Here is an 18,923-nt window from a genome sequence, read left to right as displayed (position 1 = left end):
AGCTGTATCTCTCCAGGAGCAGGCCCCAGTTCCCCCCTGAATTTGTTTATTCATTCTAACTATTTCTGTGTATGTATTCTTTAAGGTTTTCTACATATAATGTCATATCATCTGCTAATAGAGATAATTTTACTCCTTCCTTTCCAATTTGGATGGCTTTTTTTTTTTTTTTTTGCGTAATTGCTCAGGTTAGAACTTACAGGACTATTTTGAATAGAAGTGATGAAAGTGGAAGAACCTGTCTCATTCCTGACCTTAGGGGAAAGCTTCCAGTCTTTCACCAGTGAGTATGGATCTTTCATGTATGGTCTTGATCATGTTGAGAAAATTTCCTTCTATTTTTGGTTTATTGAGTGTTTTTATCATGAAAAGATGTGAGATTTTGTCAAATTCTTTTTCTGCATCAATTGAGATGATCATGGTTTTTTAAATTAATTTTATTAATGAGGTGTATTACATTGATTGATCTTTGTATGTTGAACCATCCTGGCATTCTGAGGATAAATCCCACTTGGTCATGGTGTATAATCCTTTTAATATGCTGCTGAATTCATTTTGCTAGTATTTTGTTGAGAATTTTTGAGTCTGTATAAGGGATATTGGTCTGTAATTTTCTTGTGGTTTCTCTATCTGGCTTTGGTGTCAGGGTAATGCTGGCCTCATTGAATGAATTAGGAAGTATTCCTGCCTCTTCAATTTTGGGGAAGAGTTAGAGAAAAATTTATACTAATTCCTCCTTAAATATTTGGTAGAATTTATTAGTGAAGTTATCTGGTCCTGGGGCTTTTCTTTGTTGGAAAGTGTATTAGTCTGCTTGGGCTGCCATAACAAAATACTACAGACAGGGTGACAGAAACAACAGACATTTATTTCTCACAGTTCTGGAGGTTGGGAAGTCCAAGATCAGGGTACCAGCATTGCTGGGTTCTGGTGAGGACTTTCTTCCTGGATTGCAGATAGCCGCTTTCTCACTGTATTCTTACCTGGTGGAGAAAAAAACTAGAGAAAGCTCTCTGAAATCTCTTCCAATAGGGACACTAATCCCATCATGAGGGCCCCATCCTCATGACCTCATCTGAACCTCCCAAAGGTCCCCATGTCCAAATATCATCACACTGAGGTTAGAGCTTCAACATATGAATTTGGTGGGACATAATTTAGTCCATAGCAGGAGGTTTTTTATGGCTGGTTTGATATCCATATGACATACAGGTCTATTTAGATTTTCTATTTCTTTTTGAGTTAGGGTAATTTTTGTGTTTCTAGAAGTCTGTTCATTTCAGCATGGCTCTCCAATTGGTTGACATACAATTGTTCATAGTATTCTTTTATAATCCTTTTTACTTCTGTAAAATTGGTAGTAATGTCCTCACTTTTATTTCTGATTTTAGTATTTTGAGTCTTCTTTTTTTCTGTCAACCTAGCTAAAGGTTTGTCAATTTGTTGATCTTTTCAAAGAACCAAGTTTTGGTTTCATTGACTCTCTCCATTTTCTGTTATTTTCTTTTTTATTTATGTTCACTCTACTCTTATTATTTCTTACCTTCTGCGAACATTGGGCTTAGTTTGCTCTTTTTTTTTCTAGTTCCTTTAGATATATGGTTATATTTTTAATGATTTATTTTAATCTCTCTTATTGACTTATTAGCTGTAACTTTTTGTTGTGCTATTATAGTATGCATTAATTTTTCTCTACTACTATCAAGTGGTATTATTCTACTTTGCATATAATATAATAACCCAGTAACAGTACCCTTCTATTTCTCTCCTCCCAGCTTTTGTGCTATTGTTAACATATATTTTACTTCTACATTTGTTGCAAATTCTACATTACATTGTTATTATTTTTGTTTTAAACAGTCAATTGCCTTTTAAAAGATTTAAATAATTAATATAGAAATCTTTGTATTTACCCACATACTGACTATTTCTGATGCTCTTCATTTTTTTGTATAAATCCAGATTTTCATCTGGTATCATTCTTTCTGTCTGAAATACTTCCTTTAACATCTCTTATTATGTAGTGTCTGCTGGTGATAAATTCTTTCAACTTTTGTATGCCTGAAAATGTTTTATTTTATTTATTTATTTTCTAGACAGGGTCTTACTCTATTACCCAGGCTGACTGCAGTGGTACAATCATGGCTCACTGTAGCCTCAACCTCCTAAGCTCAAACAATCCTCCCACCTCAGCTTCCTGAGCAGCTGAGACTAGAGGCATGCACCACACCTGGCTAATTGTCTTTATTTCTTGTAGAGATGGAGCCTTGCCATATTGCCCAGGCTGATCTTGAACTCCTGGGCTCAACTGATCCTCCCGCTTCAGCCTCCCAAGATGCTGGGATTACAGGCATGAGCCATCGTGCCTGGGCTGTCTTTTTTGTTTATGTATTTATTTATTTATGTATTATTGAGACGGAGTCTTGGCCTGTCACCCAGGCTGGAGTGCAGTGGTGCAATCGCGGCTCACTGCAGCCTCTGCCTCCTGGGTTCAGGATTCTCCTGCCTCAGCCTGCTGTGTAGCTGGGACTACAGGTGCACACCGACATGCCCAGCTAATTTTTTTTGTGTTTTTTTAGTAGAGACAGGGTTTCACCACGTTGGTCAGGCTGGTCCTGTCTTTATTTTTGAAGGACATGTTTGTAGAGTTAAAGGTTTCTAAGTTGACAGTTTATTTTCTTCTAATAGTTTAAAGATGTTGCTCCACCATCTTCTAACATGCATTTTTTTAAAAATAATGAGAAATCATCTTTATACCCTATCTTTATTCTTCTGTATGTAATGTGTATTTCTTCCTCTGGCTTCCTTCAAAATCTTCTTTTTATCTCTTGTTTTAAACAATTGGATTATGATGTTCTTAATGTAGTTTCTTTGCTTGCAGGTTCATTGAGCTTCTTGGATCTGTGGGTTATAGTTTTCATGAAATTTGGTAAATTTTTGTTATTTCTTCAGATATTTTTGTCTGTTTCCCTCATCTCATTCCTCTCCTTTGGAAACTAATTTCTGTATAATAGGACACTTGAAGTGTCTCACAGCTCACTGAATCTGTTTTTTTCAGTCTTTATTTCTCTTTATGCTTCATTTTGGATAGTTACTATTGCTATTCTATAAATCCATTAATCTTTTCTTCTGCTATGTCTAATTTGTTATTAATCATATCCAGTGTATTTTTCATTTAAAACATTAGAGTTTTCATACCAAGAACTTCAATTAGGTTCTTTTTACATTTTTTTGTATGTCTATGCTTAATATGCTCAGTCTTTCCTTTAGTTTCTTGAATGTGTGTAATACAGTTATAATAATTCTTTGTGGGTACTAATTCTATCTCATGTATCATTTCTGGATCAGTTTCAATTGATTGATATTTTTCCCTATTGTGGGCAATAATTTCCTTTGCATGCCTGGCATTTTTTTTCATGGATATTCTTTCTCAAATTGAGGGAATTTCTCTCTATTCCTAGCTGAGAGTTTTTATCCTTAATAGATGTTGGATTTTGTCAAATGCTTTTCCTGCATCTATTAATATGATCATGTAATTTTTCTTTGTTAGCCAGCTGATGTGATAGATTATGTTATTTAATTTTGGAATTTTTTTTTATACTTTAAGTTCTAGGGTGCATGTGCACAATGTGCAGGTTTGATCCATAGGCATACATGTGCCATGTTAGTTTGCTGCACCCATAATTCATCATTTACATTAGGCATTTCTCTTAATGCTATCCCTCCCCCAGCCCCCCACCCCCCGACAGGCCCTGGTGTGTGATGTTCCCTGCCCTGTGTCCAAGTGATCTCATCGTTCAATTCCCACCTATGAGTGAGAACATGTGGTGTTTGGTTTTCTGTCCTTATGATAGTGTGCTGAGAATGATGGTTTCCAGCTTCATCCATGTCCCTGCAAAGGACATGAACTCATCCTTTTTTATGGCTGCATAGTATTCCATGGTGTATATGTGCCACATTTTATTTATCCAGTCTATCACTGATGGGCATTGGGTTGGTTCCAAGTCTTTGCTATTGTGAATAGTGCCACAATAAACATACGTGTGCATGTGTCTTTATAGTAGTATGATTTATAATCCTTTGGGTATATACCCAGTAATGGGATTATGGGGTCAAATGGTAATTCTAGTTCTAGATCCTTGAGGAATTGCCACACTGTCTTCCACAATGGTTGAATTAATTTACACTCCCACCAACAGTGTAAAAGCATTCCTATTTCTCCACATCCTCTCCAACAAAGTTATTTCCTGACTTTTTAATGATTGCCATTCTAGCTGGCGTGAGATGGTATCTCATTGTGGTTTTGATTTGCATTTCTCTGATGACCAGTGATGATAAGCATTTTTTCATGTGTCTGTTGGCTGCATAGATGTCTTCTTTTGAGAAGTGTCTGTTCATATCCTTTGCTCACTTTTTGATGTGGTTGTTTTTTTTCTTGTAAATTTGTTTGAGTTCTTTGTAGATTCTGGATATTAGCCCTTTGTCAGATGAGTAGATTGCAAAAATTTTCTCCCATTCTGTAGGTTGCCTGTTCACTCTGATAGTAGTTTCTTTTGCTGTACAGAAGCTCTTTAGTTTAATTAGATCCCATTTGTCTATTTTGGCTTTTGTTGCCATTGCTTTTGGTGTTTTAGTCATGAAGTCCTTGCCTGTGCCTATGTCCTGAATGGTATTGCCTAGGTTTTCTTCTAGGGTTTTTATGGTTTTAGATCTAACATTTAAGTCTTTAATCCATCTTGAATTAATTTTTGTATAAAGTGTAAGGAAGGGATCCAGTTTCAGCTTTCTACATATGGCTAGCCAGTTTTCCCAGCACCATTTATTAAATAGGGAATCCTTTCCCTATTTCTTGTTTTTGTCAGGTTTGTCAAAGATCAGATGGTTGTAGATGTGTGGTGTTATTTCTGAGACCTCTTGCTTTTCCATTGGTCTATATATCTGTTTTGCTACCAGTACCATGCTGTTTTGGTTACTGTAGCTTTGTAGTATAGTTTGAAGTCAGGTAGTGTGATGCCTCCAGCTTTGTTCTTTTTGCTTAGGATTGTCTTGGCAATGCAGGCTCTTTTTTTGTTCCATATGAACGTTAAAGTAGTTTTTTTTTCCAATTCTGTGAAGAAAGTTATTTGTAGCTTGATGGGGATGGCATTGAATCTATAAATTACTTTGGGCAGTGTGGCCATTTTTATGATACTGATTCTTCCTATCTGTGAGCATGGAATGTTATTCCATTTGTTTGTGTCCTCTTTTATTTCCTTGAGCAGTGGTTTGTAATTCTCCTTGAAGAGGTCCTTTATATCCCTTGTAAGTTGGATTCCTATGTATTTTATTCTCTTTGAAGCAATTGTGAATGGGAGTTCACTCATGATTTGGCTCTCTGTTTGTCTGTTAATGGTGTATAGGAATGCTTGTGATTTTTGCATACTGATTTTGTATCCTGAGACTTTGCTGAAGTTGCTTATCAGCTTAAGGAGATTTTGGGCTCAGATGATGGGGTTTTCTAAATACACAATCATATCATCTGCAAACGGGAGAATTTTACTTCTTCCTTTCCTAATTGAATACCCTTTATTTCTTTCTCTTGCCTGATTGCCCTGGCCAGAACTTCCAACACTATGTTGAATAGGAGTGGTGAGAGAGGGCATCCCTGTCTTGTCCATGCCTGGCAATTTTTTGTTGGATACTAGCCATTGTGAGTTTTACTTTGTTGGGTGCTAGATATTTTTGATTTCTTATATATATTCTTGAATTTTGCTGTAGAATGCAGTAAAGTTTCTTAGAAACAGTCTGAACCCTTCAGATTGTTCTTTTAAACTTTGTGTGGTAAAACCAGGACTATATTTATTCTAAGGTTGATTTTTTTCCCCCTCATTATTGAGGCTAGACCTTTCTGTGTACTCTGCCTTACCTTGTGAATTAACAGATCTTTCACTCTGGCTGGTGGGAACAGACATTATTGCTGGCCCTGTGTGAGTGTCAAGGGTTATTCTTTCTTTTTCTTTTTTTTCTTTTTTTTTGAGTTGGAGTCTTGCTTTATGGCCCAGGCTGAAGTGCAATGGCATGATCTCAGCTCACTACAACCTCCACCTCCCAGGTTCAAGGAATTCTCATGCCTCAGCCTCCTGAGTAGCTGGGATTACAGACATGCACCACCAAGCTGGGCTAATTTTTGTATTTTTAGTAGAGACGAGTTTTCACCATGTTGGCCAGACTGGTCTTGAACTCCTAACCTCAAGTGATCCACCTGCCTTGGCCTCCCAAAGTACAGGGATTGCAGGTGTGAGCCACTGTGCCTGGCCAAGAGTTATTCTTTCTAATCCTTTCAGGAAGTTTTTTCCTCACTCTGAGGAAATTTCCTCACATACATTCATTGATCTAAATTCAGCTGAGTACTCAAAAGAGACCGGCCCTGTGCAGATCTCTGGAGTCCTCTCTATGCAGCAGTTTCCTTTTTGATACTCTGGCCTGTGAACTCCAGCCACCTTGCCCTCCTGGACTCCTAATTTTGACTCCTCAACTCGGGGAATACCACAAGACTCCACCTGAGTTCCCCCTTCCTGTGCCTTGGCCTGGAAACTTTGTCCAGGAAGTAAGCTGGAGCAATGTAGGGCTCCCTGTATTTGTTTTCCACTTCTCAGGAGTCACTGTCCTTCATTTCCTGGTATCCAATGTCTTGAGAACTATTGTTTCATGTATTTTGTCTATTTTTTTAGTTGTTTCAGTTGTTTTCAACTGAAACAACCGAATCCAGTTCCTACTACTCTATCTCGGCTAAAAAGAAAAATTCTGCTTGCCCTTTATTTTCAAACTTTAACCCCACTCCTATACTTAAAATCTGAAAAATTTTCACGTTGGTAAAATTTTTAAAGGAAGGTTGTTCATGTTACCCTTTTAGGAGGGAGGCTTTTTAGTCTAATGATCAGCTCTTGAGCCCTCTGTCTGGATTTGATTCTTAGATCCTCCAGGGTTCAAGATTCAAGCTGTGTGATCTTGGAAACGTTAACTTAATTTATCTATGCCTGTATCCACATTTTAAAAGTAGTTAATAATAACAATAATACCTTGCCTATAGAGCTGGTGTGAAGACTAAATGAGTTAATACTTGCAAAGTGCTTGTACAATGCCTGACACATAGCAGGTGATAATTAAAGTTGGCTATTTATATAAATGAAGAGTGCAAGCATTGTGTAATGAGACAAGCTTGGCTATTGTGGGATACAGATTGGTGGGAGGTCATGAGAAATGAGGTTGGTAAAGGAGGATGAGCACAGTGGAATAAAGTTTGGAGACTGGGCTAGTTTTTGTTGAGATCGAATGGACCAATCAGCATGGGAAAAAATGTACAAAGGGCCGGGGGTGGTGGCTCACACTTGTAATCCCAGCACTTTGGGAGGCCAAGGCTGGAGGATCGCTTGAGCCCAGGGGTTCAAGACCAGCCTGAGAACATAATGAGACCCCATCTCTACAAAAGAAATGAAAAAATTACCCAGGTGTGATGGCACACACCTGTAGTCCAGCTACTCCATAGCCATGTTCATACCATTGCACTCCAGACTGGCACAGAAATTCTGTCTCTAAAAAAACAAACCAACCCACTAAACAAACAAACAAAAAATGAGCAACTTCTTTCAAAAGGGGTACATATTCAAATAAGATGTTGTTTACCAATCAGTATCAAATTTGCAAAACATTAGAAAAGTAAAACTATCTAATGTGGGCAAGAAGTGTTCCGTGAAATAGAAACTCTCATTGAATAAAGTAGAAACTGATTTTTACTGTTTGGGGGACAATTTGGCAGCATGAATAAAGAGGCTTACAGTGGATATATCTTTTGCTTCAATAATTCCTCAAGGATGTTTATTGCAGCATCATTACTTATACTAATACAAAATTGGAAAAATTTTTGATAATATAAAATAATTGAATTACAGCCTAACTGTATTCTGGAATATTATCAGGTATGCCAATTTTGTAAAACAAAACAAGGAACACAAACGTATTCTTACACCCCCGCACACACCCCACACACATACACATAAGACTGTGGCCGGGCACAGTGGCTCACGCCTGTAGTCCCAGCTACTTGGGAGGCTGAGGAAGGAGAATGGGGTGAACCTCGGAGGCAGAGCTTGCAGTGAACCGAGATCGCACCACTGCATGCCAGCCTGGGCAACCAAGCAAGACTGTCTCAAAAAAAAAAAAAAAAAGATTGTTAGGCAACATGCCAACATAATAACAATATTATTTCTGGGGGATGGAATGACGAGAGATTTATATAGTCTTCTTTACACTTCTCCATTTGTTTTCCTCCAGGTTTTCTGCAATAACCTGTATTAGCCCAATAATAAAAACATCCAGTTTTTAAATTATTTTATTTTATTTTTTATTTTTTATTTTTATTTTTTGTGACGGAGTCTCGCTCTGTCGCCTAGGCTGGAGCATAGTGGCGCAATCTTGGCTCACTGCAACTTCTGCCTCCCAGGTTCAAGCGATTTTCCTGCATCAGCCTCCCGAGTAGCTGGGACTACAGGAGGGCACCACCATGCCCGGCTAATTTTTGTAGTTTTAGTAGAGATGGGGTTTCACTATGTTGGCCAGGCTGGTCTCGAGCTCCTGACCTCATGATCCGCCTGCCTTGGCCTCCCAAAGTGCTGGGATTACAGGCGTGAGCCACCGCGCCTGGCCCTAAATTATTTTAATTTTAAGAGAGGACAGCGGGGAGCCAGTAGGATTATCTGGTGGAGATGGGAAAAGGTAAAGACTACTTCATTCCAGCAGCAATACATAAAGTGGGATGGATAAGGTCCCAGATAGTTTGATTACCACTTCTTCATGCACTTGGATGAGTTTCACAGGAGGCTTTTACAGAGTCCTGTCCAAGGACTTGCACACATACTGACCTTTCCCACTGTGTTTTCAGAGGAAATTTGCAAGGAGCCACTGTAGCCTGTAGCTCTTTGCTGGCAGGCTGGGCTCCCTGCTTGGTGGTTTCTGAAAAAGCACAACAGCTGCAGGGATAGCCCAGTATGTGTGCCAACCTATTCTGATGCCTCACTAATCCTCACAGCTGGAGAACACACAGCAGTCAGACTGGAGAGATTAGAGATTCTCAACCAAGATCACAATGGTTCCAAAAGTGGGAGAGACTGCCTTTTTGAGAAGTGGATTAGCATTAGGGATAGAAGTGGGAGGCGAGAAGCTGTGCTGCTGGATAGGGTGAAGGGTGAGGTTGAAATTGGAAGTCCTAAAATGAGTACGTGTGGTGGAATAATGAAGATTGAGGAAGAAAGATTAAATGGAGTGGACTCATGTAAAAACGACATGGGATGAAGGGGAAGCTCTAATCAATCTGAGTCAGTCTTGGCTTTTATGGATAGGAGAGGAAGAGGTCCTTGGCAGCCCAAGGCTTTCCTAATTCATGTTAACTACAGGCCTACATCATGGTGTTAGTGGTAGGAAACAGAAAGAGGTCTGCCAAGAACTAGGTATCTGAGCTGAGCTGAGTAAATGGTGGATATTGAGGCTTGGGTAAAAGACGGACAGTGAATAAAGAGAGCTTCTTATTGCTAAGTAGATACACCAAGCTAGGTAGGTCAGGCTAGCACAGACGACAAGAAGCACATAAATCAGAGTCCATGGAGTTTAGAGGGTGAAGGCCAGCCCATGAGCCCAGGAAACACAGGGGCATGGCTGAGGAGTGACTGAAAAGCTGAGCATTGACACGTGGGAACCCCAGCAGAGTGTGAGCAGCAGATGCAGGGAGTGCCCTGCTAGAAAGTGGGGAGCACCCTCAAGTCTGTCATGGTCTAGATAGGAGCTCGTAGATTTTAGAGCTCTAAGATTGCTCAGAGATGACCTAATTTAATCTCGCCTTTTTTTCCAGACAAGAAAATGGAAGCCCAAAGCCATGACCATAATTCTTCCATCCTCTTTGAGACTCTTTTAGTCTAGCAACATGACCCTCTGCTCCTATTTGTTATATAGAAAATTGACATACAGGGATTTGGTCACATCTAAAATTCTGGCACCTCACTCAGTTCTCCTATATCTTGTGGATCCTGCCATCATCTTGGATGGCTTTCAGGATCAGTGTTAATGGCTGTTCAATGTTCAAGCTTTTTTGTCCTTTGTCTAGTGTTCAATTTCTCTTACTTTTACTCTATGTCATTCACTTACTCTTATGCCGTATCATGGAGTTTGTTATCAACTGATTCTTCAAGCCCAATATCCCTGGCTATGACTTCCTTCCCTATCAACACTTACCCCTCTCTGCATCTGTTCTCTCTCACTAAAATCAACATTCCCTTCACTCCTCCAGTTTCTCCAGTCTATCGGTCTATATCTTTGATCCATCACTTCTCTTATTAATACCCCCAAACCCATTGTTCCTTTATAAACTTCAACCCCAGAGCAGTACATCTGTCCTCCTTTTCCGACCCTGCATCTGTGTTGGTGAAGACTGCTGGACAGTCAGTTACCCAGCCATGGAATTTTATACCAGTACAAATTCATGATCTCTTCCCTCTGCTTGATTTTCTGTGATCCTGTGTGTTTCTGAGAGGTATCAACTCCTTCCCTTTCCCCCATAGCAGCTACTATAAACTTTCACCCCTTGCTTCAAGTGTTCCCCTCCACAACTCTTCTTATTTGTTTTATGAAAATAAAAAACATGAAGTTATAACTTGTATTTAAAGCTCACCCCCACCCCTAAGGTTCTCCTGTAAACCTCTCCACCTTACTTTTGTCCTCAAGTCTCAGTGAGAACTTGTGCTATAAATTGTCATTTTGTCTCCTGTATCTTTATCTTCTCCCTTTCTACTGTCTCTTTCCTCTGACATATTTATGCATCTTTTCCATTTACAAAACATGAAACCTACCTAACCTCTGGCGCCTCTTCACAACCAAGCTCCTTGAAAGAATAATCTACATTTTTACCTCCACTGCTCGTTTTTCTTCAGCATGTTTCAGTCTGGATTTCTTCCCCACTGTATTTCTGAACTGCCCGGGCAGCAGTCTCCAGGGGCCGCCATTCTGTCAGGTCCAGTGGATACATTTTGGTGACAATTGGACTCTTTTGAGACACTTGACACCATTGATCACAGCCCTTAAACCCTGCCATGGCTTTTGTGACATAACCTTTTATATTGATAAAATGGAGGAATGAATATAATATTTGGGGAGCATGGGAAAAGTGATAATTAGGTTGAGTCTTTAAAAAATAGTTAGGGTTTAATCATTATTTTGGGGAATTTAAGGCATTCTTGGCAGAGGAATTTAGCAAAGGCTAGGAAGTCTGGGATAAAAAGAGTGTTAGGGAAGAAAAATATTTGTAGAATTCAAACATATAGTTTAATGGGAAGGCAGTGGAAGAGGAGGTCTACTGAGGTTAGATTATTGAGAGTCTCACAAATGATTTTGAGGAGTTAGGATTGGGTCAGGAAAGGCATCTTCAAGACAGTGAATTCTTTGAAGTTTTTTTTTTTATTTCAATAGCTTTTGGGGTATAAGAGGTTTTGGTTACATGAGTGAATTGTATAGTGATGAAGTTTGAGATTTCAGTGCACCAGTCAGCTGAGTATTGTACATTGTACCCATTGTACCCTTTGCTTGTCCCCCACTTCTGAGTCTCCAATGTCTATGATACCACTCTGAATGCCCTTGTGTACCCATAGCTTAGCTCCCATTTGTAAGTGAGAACATGCAGTATTTGATTTCCCATTTCTGAGTAACTTCATTTTGAACAGTGGCATTCAGTTCCATCCAAGTTACTGTAAAAGGCATTATTTTGTTCTTTTTATGGCTGAGTAGTACTCCATGGTGTATATATACCACATAAGGAAGTAAATTCTTATAGTAATGGAGACTAAAGAATTCAGAACAATCTTCCTACTGAGAATAGTCATAAAACTGAATTAAATATTTAGGAAATATAAAAAAGCAATTAAGATAGGAATTAATAGGCCAACATCTAGGAGAAGATGAAAATCTAGTGAAACATGCCCTTAACTCAAAGTTGTATTTGCCCTGAGAGCCATTTCCAATCTTCCAAACTAAGCTGTATTTTTGGTGATGACGTGGGGCTAAGGTGACAAAAATAAAAACCCAAGACCTGCCAAAGGTGAGGCTCTGATAAGACACGTCCATTTTAAACCAGAATCTCAAAGGGCTACCCCCTTAGGTGTAGATCAAAACAACAAATGTGTTCAAATCTATGAATTCCTAATGACAGAAACAACGGCAATAAAGCAAAGTAAATTGGTTACTTGGAGGATGCTAGGGAACCAGTTTATTAATTTTTTTTTTGAAAACTGGTAAATAAAGGAAATAATCATATATGTATTCTGTCTTTCCTATATAAACTGCACTACTGGGTAACTGATAAAAGATGAAGGGGACCAAGAAGCAGCTTCTCTGCTCCTTCTAGGATTTTCGCCTGGTTTGGCCTTCCTGCTTCCACTGCTGCCTCCACTATGTCCATCAGGGTGACCCAGAAGTCCTACAAGGTGTCCGCCTCTGGTCCCCGGGCCTTCAGCAACCACTCCTACTTGAGTGGGCCCGGTGCCCGCATCAGCTCCTTGAGCTTCTCCCGAGTGGGCAGCAGCAGCTTTCGGGGTGGCCTGGGCGGCGGCTATGGTGCGGCCAGCGGCATGGGAGGCATCACCGCAGTCATGGTCAACCAGAGCCTGCTGAGTCCCCTTGTCCTGGAGGTGGACCCCAACATCCAGGCCGTGCGCATCCAGGAGAAGGAGCAGATCAAGACCCTCAACAGCAAGTTTGCCTCCTTCATAGACAAGGTATGGTTCCTGGAGCAGCAGAACAAGATGCTGGAGACCAAGTGGAGCCTCCTGCAGCAGCAGAAGACAGCTCGGAGCAACACGGACAACAAGTTCGAGAGCTACATCAACAATCTTAGGTGGCAGCTGGAGACTCTGGGCCAGGAGAAGCTGAAGCTGGAGGTGGAGCTTGGCAACATGCAGGGGCTGGTGGAGGACTTCAAGGACAAGTATGAGGATGAGATCAATAAGCGTACAGAGATGGAGAATGAATTTGTCCTTACCAAGAAGGATGTGGATGAAGCTTACATGAACAAGGTAGAGCTGGAGTCTCGCCTGGAAGGGCTGACTGAAGAGATCAACTTCTTCAGGCAGCTGTATGAAGAAGAGATCCGGGAGCTGCAGTCCCAGATCTCGGACACATCTGTGGTGCTGTCCATGGACAACAGCCGCTCCCTGGACATGGACAGAATCATTGCTGAGGTCAAGGCACAGTACGAGGAGATCGCCAACCGCAGCCAGGCTGAGGCTGAGAGCATGTACCAGATCAAGAATGAGGAGCTGCAAGAGCCTGGCTGGGAAGCACGGGGATGACCTGTGGCGCACAAAGGCTGAGATCTCCAAGATAAACCGGAACATCAGCTGGCTCCAGGCTGAGATTGAGGGCCCCAAAGGCCAGAGGGCTTCCCTGGAGGCCACCATTGCAGATGCCCAGCAGTGCGGAGAGCTGGCTATTAAGTATGCCAACGCCAAGTTGTCCGAGCTGGAGGCCGCCCTGCAGCGGGCCAAGCAGGACGTGTTGGGGCAGCTGCGTGAGTACCAGGAGCTGATGAACGTCAAGCCGGCCCTGGACATCGAGATCGCCACCTACAGGAAGCTGCTGGAGGGCGAGGAGAGCCGGCTGGAGTCTGGGATGCAGAACATGAGTATTCACACGAAGACCACCAGCGGCTATGCAGGTGGTCTGAGCTCGGCCTATGGGGGCCTCACAAGCCCCGGCCTCAGCTATGGCCTGGGCTACAGCTTTGGCTGTGGCGCGGGCTCCAGCTCCTTCAGCCGCACCAGCTCCTCGAGGGCCGTGGTTGTGAAGAAGATCGAGACACGTGATAGGAAGCTGGTGTCCGAGTCCTCCGACTCCTGCCCAAGTGAACAGCTGCGGCAGCCCCTCCCAGCCTGCCCCTCCTGCGCTGCCCCAGAGCCTGGGAGGGAGGCCGCTATGCAGGGTAGCACTGGGAACAGGAGACCCACCTGAGGCTCAGCTCTAGCCCTCAGCCCACCTGCCGGGGAGTTTACTACCTGGGGACCCCCCTTGCCCATGCCTCCAGCTACAAAACAATTCAATTGTTTTTTTGTTTTTGTTTTGGTCCAAAATAAAACCTCAGCTAGCTCTGCCAAAAAACAAACAAACAAACAAAAAACAAAAAACAGATGAAGGGGAATTTATCCTTATAGGTGTATTCCATCTAATAAATCAATATATGATGTAATTGGGATATCAATATTATATAACTTTTAGTGAACTAATGGATATAGACATTGACCATATTAGCATAGAGAGACTAGTGTACACTCTACACAACACTATGAAGTTATCTTACTAAAAGGATATCATTAAACTGTAATCATCAAAATGCAGACTATGGGGCCTCTGGAAGACAATCAGGTTTCTTTAACAAATGAACTGCCAGAAAAAAATTATATTTATATTTTTATATACTTGTGTGTGTGTATATACATATACATATGTAAGTAAAAATCACACACACAGAGAAAGAGAGAGGGAGAGTGAGCAATATGGAGGGTGAACCTATAGATAAAAGGATTAAAAAGATATAATCTGATCATAATGTGTGCACCTTGTAAATACTGGTTTAAACAAACACATTGTTTTTAAAAAACAAATGACATTTGTGAGACAATCAGAATTTTGTACATGGGATATTTGGTGATTTAAGGAATTACAGTTAATATTTTGTATGATAACAATATTGTGGTTATGTTACAAATAAAGAATTCTTCCTTATCTGTAAAGACACATATTGAAAGAACCACAGAAATTTTTTAAAAAAACGATTAGAGAAAAAGGACAAATTACTTTCTTTTTTTTTTCTTTCTCGAGACGGAGTCTTGCCCTGTTGCCCAGGCTGGAGTGCAGTGGCTTGATCTTGGCTCACTGCAACCTCCGCCTCCCGAGTTCAAGTGATTCTCCTGCCTCAGCTTCCTGAGTAGCTGGGACTACAGGTGCTCACCACCACGCCCAGCTAATTTTTGTATTTTTAGTAGAGACGGAGTTTCACCATATTGGCCAGGCTGGTCTTGATCTCCTGACCTTGTGATCCACCCACCTCTGCCTCCCAAAGTGCTGGGATTACAGGCGTGAGCCACCGTGCCCGTCTGAAAATATCTGTATTAAATAGGATAATGTTATGTGTTGTAACAAGCAAATCCCCAAATATCAGTGCCTTAACCATCATAAACGTATTCCTTAATCACCTAACAGTACAGAGTGGGTAAACACATAGCAGGCATGCAGCCCTTCCCTGCTTATTTATTCAGGTACCAGGGCAGGCAAAGACTCTCCATTTTCAGCACATTGCTTCCAAGGTGGCCCTAAGAGTCATCTTTCCAGCCAGACAAAAATGGAAAAGCCACAAAAGTGAGGTTTGGCAGTGGAGAGCAGGGGATGTGTAATTAAAATATTTAGGGTTCCCAACCAGGCAGGTTGGCTCACACCTGTAATCCCAGCACTTTGGGAGGCTGAGGTGGGAAGATCACTTGAGCCCAGGAGTTCAAGACCAGCCTGGGCAACAAAGCGAGACCCCCATCTCTATAAAAAATAAAAATAAAAATAAAATTAAAACCTGAAAATATTTAGGATTCTTATACTGTCTGGGAGGGAGCAGTAAAGGTACTTAACATTAGACAACAACATTGGACAAGTTAAGAACGCAAGTTGTAAATTTGAGGTCAACCCATTATAAGACAGAAACTGTGTATATAATTTCTAAATTAGTAGAGGACAAAAAAAGAAATGAAACAATTTGTTAAAAATTCAAAAGAAGAAAAAAGAAACATAAAAAAACAAGATGGTGGATTGAAACTAATATATTATCAGAAAGTGATTTCCGAGCTTATGAGCATCTAGGAGTTGTAGGATATACGGAATCATTTCTTTTGCTTGGCCACGCCTTGGAAGTTGAGTTGCACTTTCATCCTGAAGGTCACTCTTACAGCCTAACTTCACTTGTGTGTCCCCAGTCAGAGCCAGCCAAAGGCATTCCTTGGCTAGTCCAATTCCTCTTGGGTTAGAGAAAGAGCCCATTGAAAGGTATAAAGCAGGGGTCACAAATGAGTGGTCTGTAGGCTTGTTTGGTTTGGTCTACACAGTGTTTTAAATTGGAATTAGAGTCAACATTTGCAAATGGGGAGATTTCATATAAAAATCCCAATAATTGGAAGACTGGTCAACATGGGGTTCATGTTACAGATGACTACAACCTGTTAGATTTTGTAATAACTGCTCCCTTTGGAACATAGCATGTTCTCTGTTTGCCTTAGTCTCTTTCATGTTCCATTGGGTATGATATGCCTGACCCTGTAGGCCTTTGAGTTTGAGACCCTAGAGCAACCTCATATGGAGCAAATTTTCCAGGGCTTTCAGACATTTACCCCTAGTTCTCTCTTTCTCACATGAATGGGCATTATGTATTGTGGGTTAGTAATAATAATAGCTCCAGTATTGGGCAGGCATTATATACACATCTCATGTATTAGTTATGATAACACAGTGAGAATAGATTTCAGGTATTAAGCCTATTTCACCCATGAGGAAAACTGAGTCTTGAAGAAGTTAAAGGACTTTCCCATAATCACATACATAGTAAGCGGTGGAACTGAAATTTAAACCCAGGTCTCTCTATGCATATGGAATAAATTTCAATCTTCTGCCCACAGTCAAAGGGACACTGCATGATCTAGCCCTAGCCTTTCTCTCTAACCTCATTTCATGCCTCTCTTTCTGGGTGGTCCCTGGTTCTGCACAAGATTATCTCCTTGTCATCTTTCATGTCTCTGCTTAAATTCCATCTCCCAGAGAGACCTGTGATCATTCCAAATTCACTCTCCCTTCCTCCTCCTTCTTCTATCCAAGTAGTATGCCGGAGCTGGCTTGTACTGGCTCATATTGGCTAATGAGAGCAATATGGTAAATTTTGTAGAATTTGGCAAACCAATTGAAGTCACATTGGTAGCTTGAAATTGGTCATGATGGGCGTATTTACACCATGAAAATCAGCAAACTTTTCAATTTTGTGTTCTCCCCCAACCCTTTTTGTTTGCTTCACATCACTTATCACAATTTGAGATTATGTGTTTAGTTTTTTGTTGTTAGATAACCATACCTTCCAGGGGTTTTGTGATGATTAAATGGTTTATATCTATAAAGTTCTTACAATATTATCTGACATATAGTAGACACTCAATAAATGTTAGTTATTATACTTAATTTCATGAATATAGAGTCTATGTGTATTTTGTTCATTGTCTAGTGGTTTGCCAAAGCCAGCTTGTACTGGGTCACAAGGGCTGATTGTATACATCTCTTCCCAGTTCTACATTCACTGATATTGACTGTGGTGGGAGTATTTACACCATGGTAATTGGTAAATGCTTTAAATCAGGATTTAAAAATTTCTGTGTTGGGAGATCAGGGTCCAGCATGCCATTATCTAGTAGAGTGACTAGGATTGAGTAGGTACCCCATAAATATTTGTTGAATTAATAAATGCATGACATTGGCTGGGTGCGGTGGTTCACGCCTGTAATCCCAGCACTTTGGGAGGCTGAGGCAGGTGGATCATCTGAGGTCAGGAGTTCGAGACCAGCCTAGCCAACATGGTGAAACCCTGTCTCTACTAAAAATACAAAAATTAGCCAGGTGTGGTGGCGGGCACCTGTAATCCCAGCTACTTGGGAGGCTAAGGCAGGAGAATTGCTTGCAGGAAGCGGAGGTTGCAGTGAGCCAAGATTGTGCCATTGCACTCCATTGCACTCCAGCCTGGGCGACAGAGCGAGACTCCGACTCAAAAAATAAATAAATAAAAATAAAAATAAATAAATAAATAAATACGTGACATTAAAGTCCATGTGTTTAACCATTTCATTAGGGTCTTTTCAGCCATGCCTTGAACTGTGTAGGACTGAATGCAGAACTCCTTAACGTAGAAGACCCTTTCTACAGACATCCCTGGGGTGTTAGCACTCATTACCTGGCTGCTCTCCAGAAGCAAACCTTAGCATTCGTCCCCTCCAGTTCTGGTTTCTTGGAAACATTTGACAAAGAGGAAGAGAGATGAGAAGTAAGAAGGCCGTCATCCTGATGACAGGGTTTGTTTCGAGTTCTCAGAGTCAGCACGCAGTATCTCTGTGTGGAGCCGGCCATTGGGCTGCTATTTGGATTTTGCAGCCTTGAGGTTTCTGTGAGGATGCCAAGGTGGATGAGGAAAGGTCAGCAGACCCAGTGTGCATACTAGACTAATGAGAAAATGATGTGTGGAATTGAAGGGAGATGTTTGAGAATCTGTGGCAGAGCCCTTGGTTGTGTGGGGGTCCCTGAGAAGGTAGGCATGGGGCTTGGAAAGGGAGGATAGGAAGTAGGCAGGATCTTGTTGAAGAGGGTGCTATTATAAGGCCCTTTAGGGGAAGGATCACGTGTGGGACTCTCTGTATTAGAAGCAGGTGTGAGATCATGTGTCAACATAGCTGTCACTTCCCTTCTTTCAATCTCCTTTATTCTGTAAAATGATAGTGAAGCTTGATGCTCTCCTGGAGGGTGTGTGTTGGAGAAAGATGCGGGTGGAGAAGGGAAGGTATCTTTGTCATTGTAATTATTAGTACAAGTATAACACAATAGCTTCACCACAAAATGTCATTCTTGCTTACACCTTCCAATAACAGTACATGCTTTTACAATATTTACTTTTTTTTTTTTTCTTCAGACAGTGTTGCTTTGTTGCCCAGGCTGGAGTGCAATGGCGTGATCTTGGCTCACTGCAACCTCTGCCTTCCGGGTTGAAGCATTTCTCCCACCTCAGCCTCCCGAATAGCTGGGATTACAGGTACACGCCACCATACCTGGCTAATTTTTGTATTTTT

At 41.1% G+C, this 18,923-nt stretch overlaps 1 protein-coding gene across 1 annotated transcript; it reads left to right on the top strand.

The window, feature by feature from the left end:
* Positions 1-12,428: 12,428 nt before the first annotated feature.
* Positions 12,429-14,024, top strand: LOC129040086 (keratin, type II cytoskeletal 8-like). Its single transcript, XM_054494011.2, is given in 2 exon segments — positions 12,429-13,337; positions 13,339-14,024. Coding segments are annotated over 2 exon segments (1,554 nt in total). The 5' UTR covers positions 12,429-12,467; the 3' UTR covers positions 14,023-14,024.
* Positions 14,025-18,923: the final 4,899 nt, after the last annotated feature.

The sequence above is a fragment of the Pongo pygmaeus genome, chromosome 1 (genome assembly GCF_028885625.2).
Source record: "Pongo pygmaeus isolate AG05252 chromosome 1, NHGRI_mPonPyg2-v2.0_pri, whole genome shotgun sequence".
NCBI lineage: Eukaryota > Metazoa > Chordata > Mammalia > Primates > Hominidae > Pongo > Pongo pygmaeus.
This window is presented reverse-complemented; position numbering and strand designations above follow the sequence as displayed.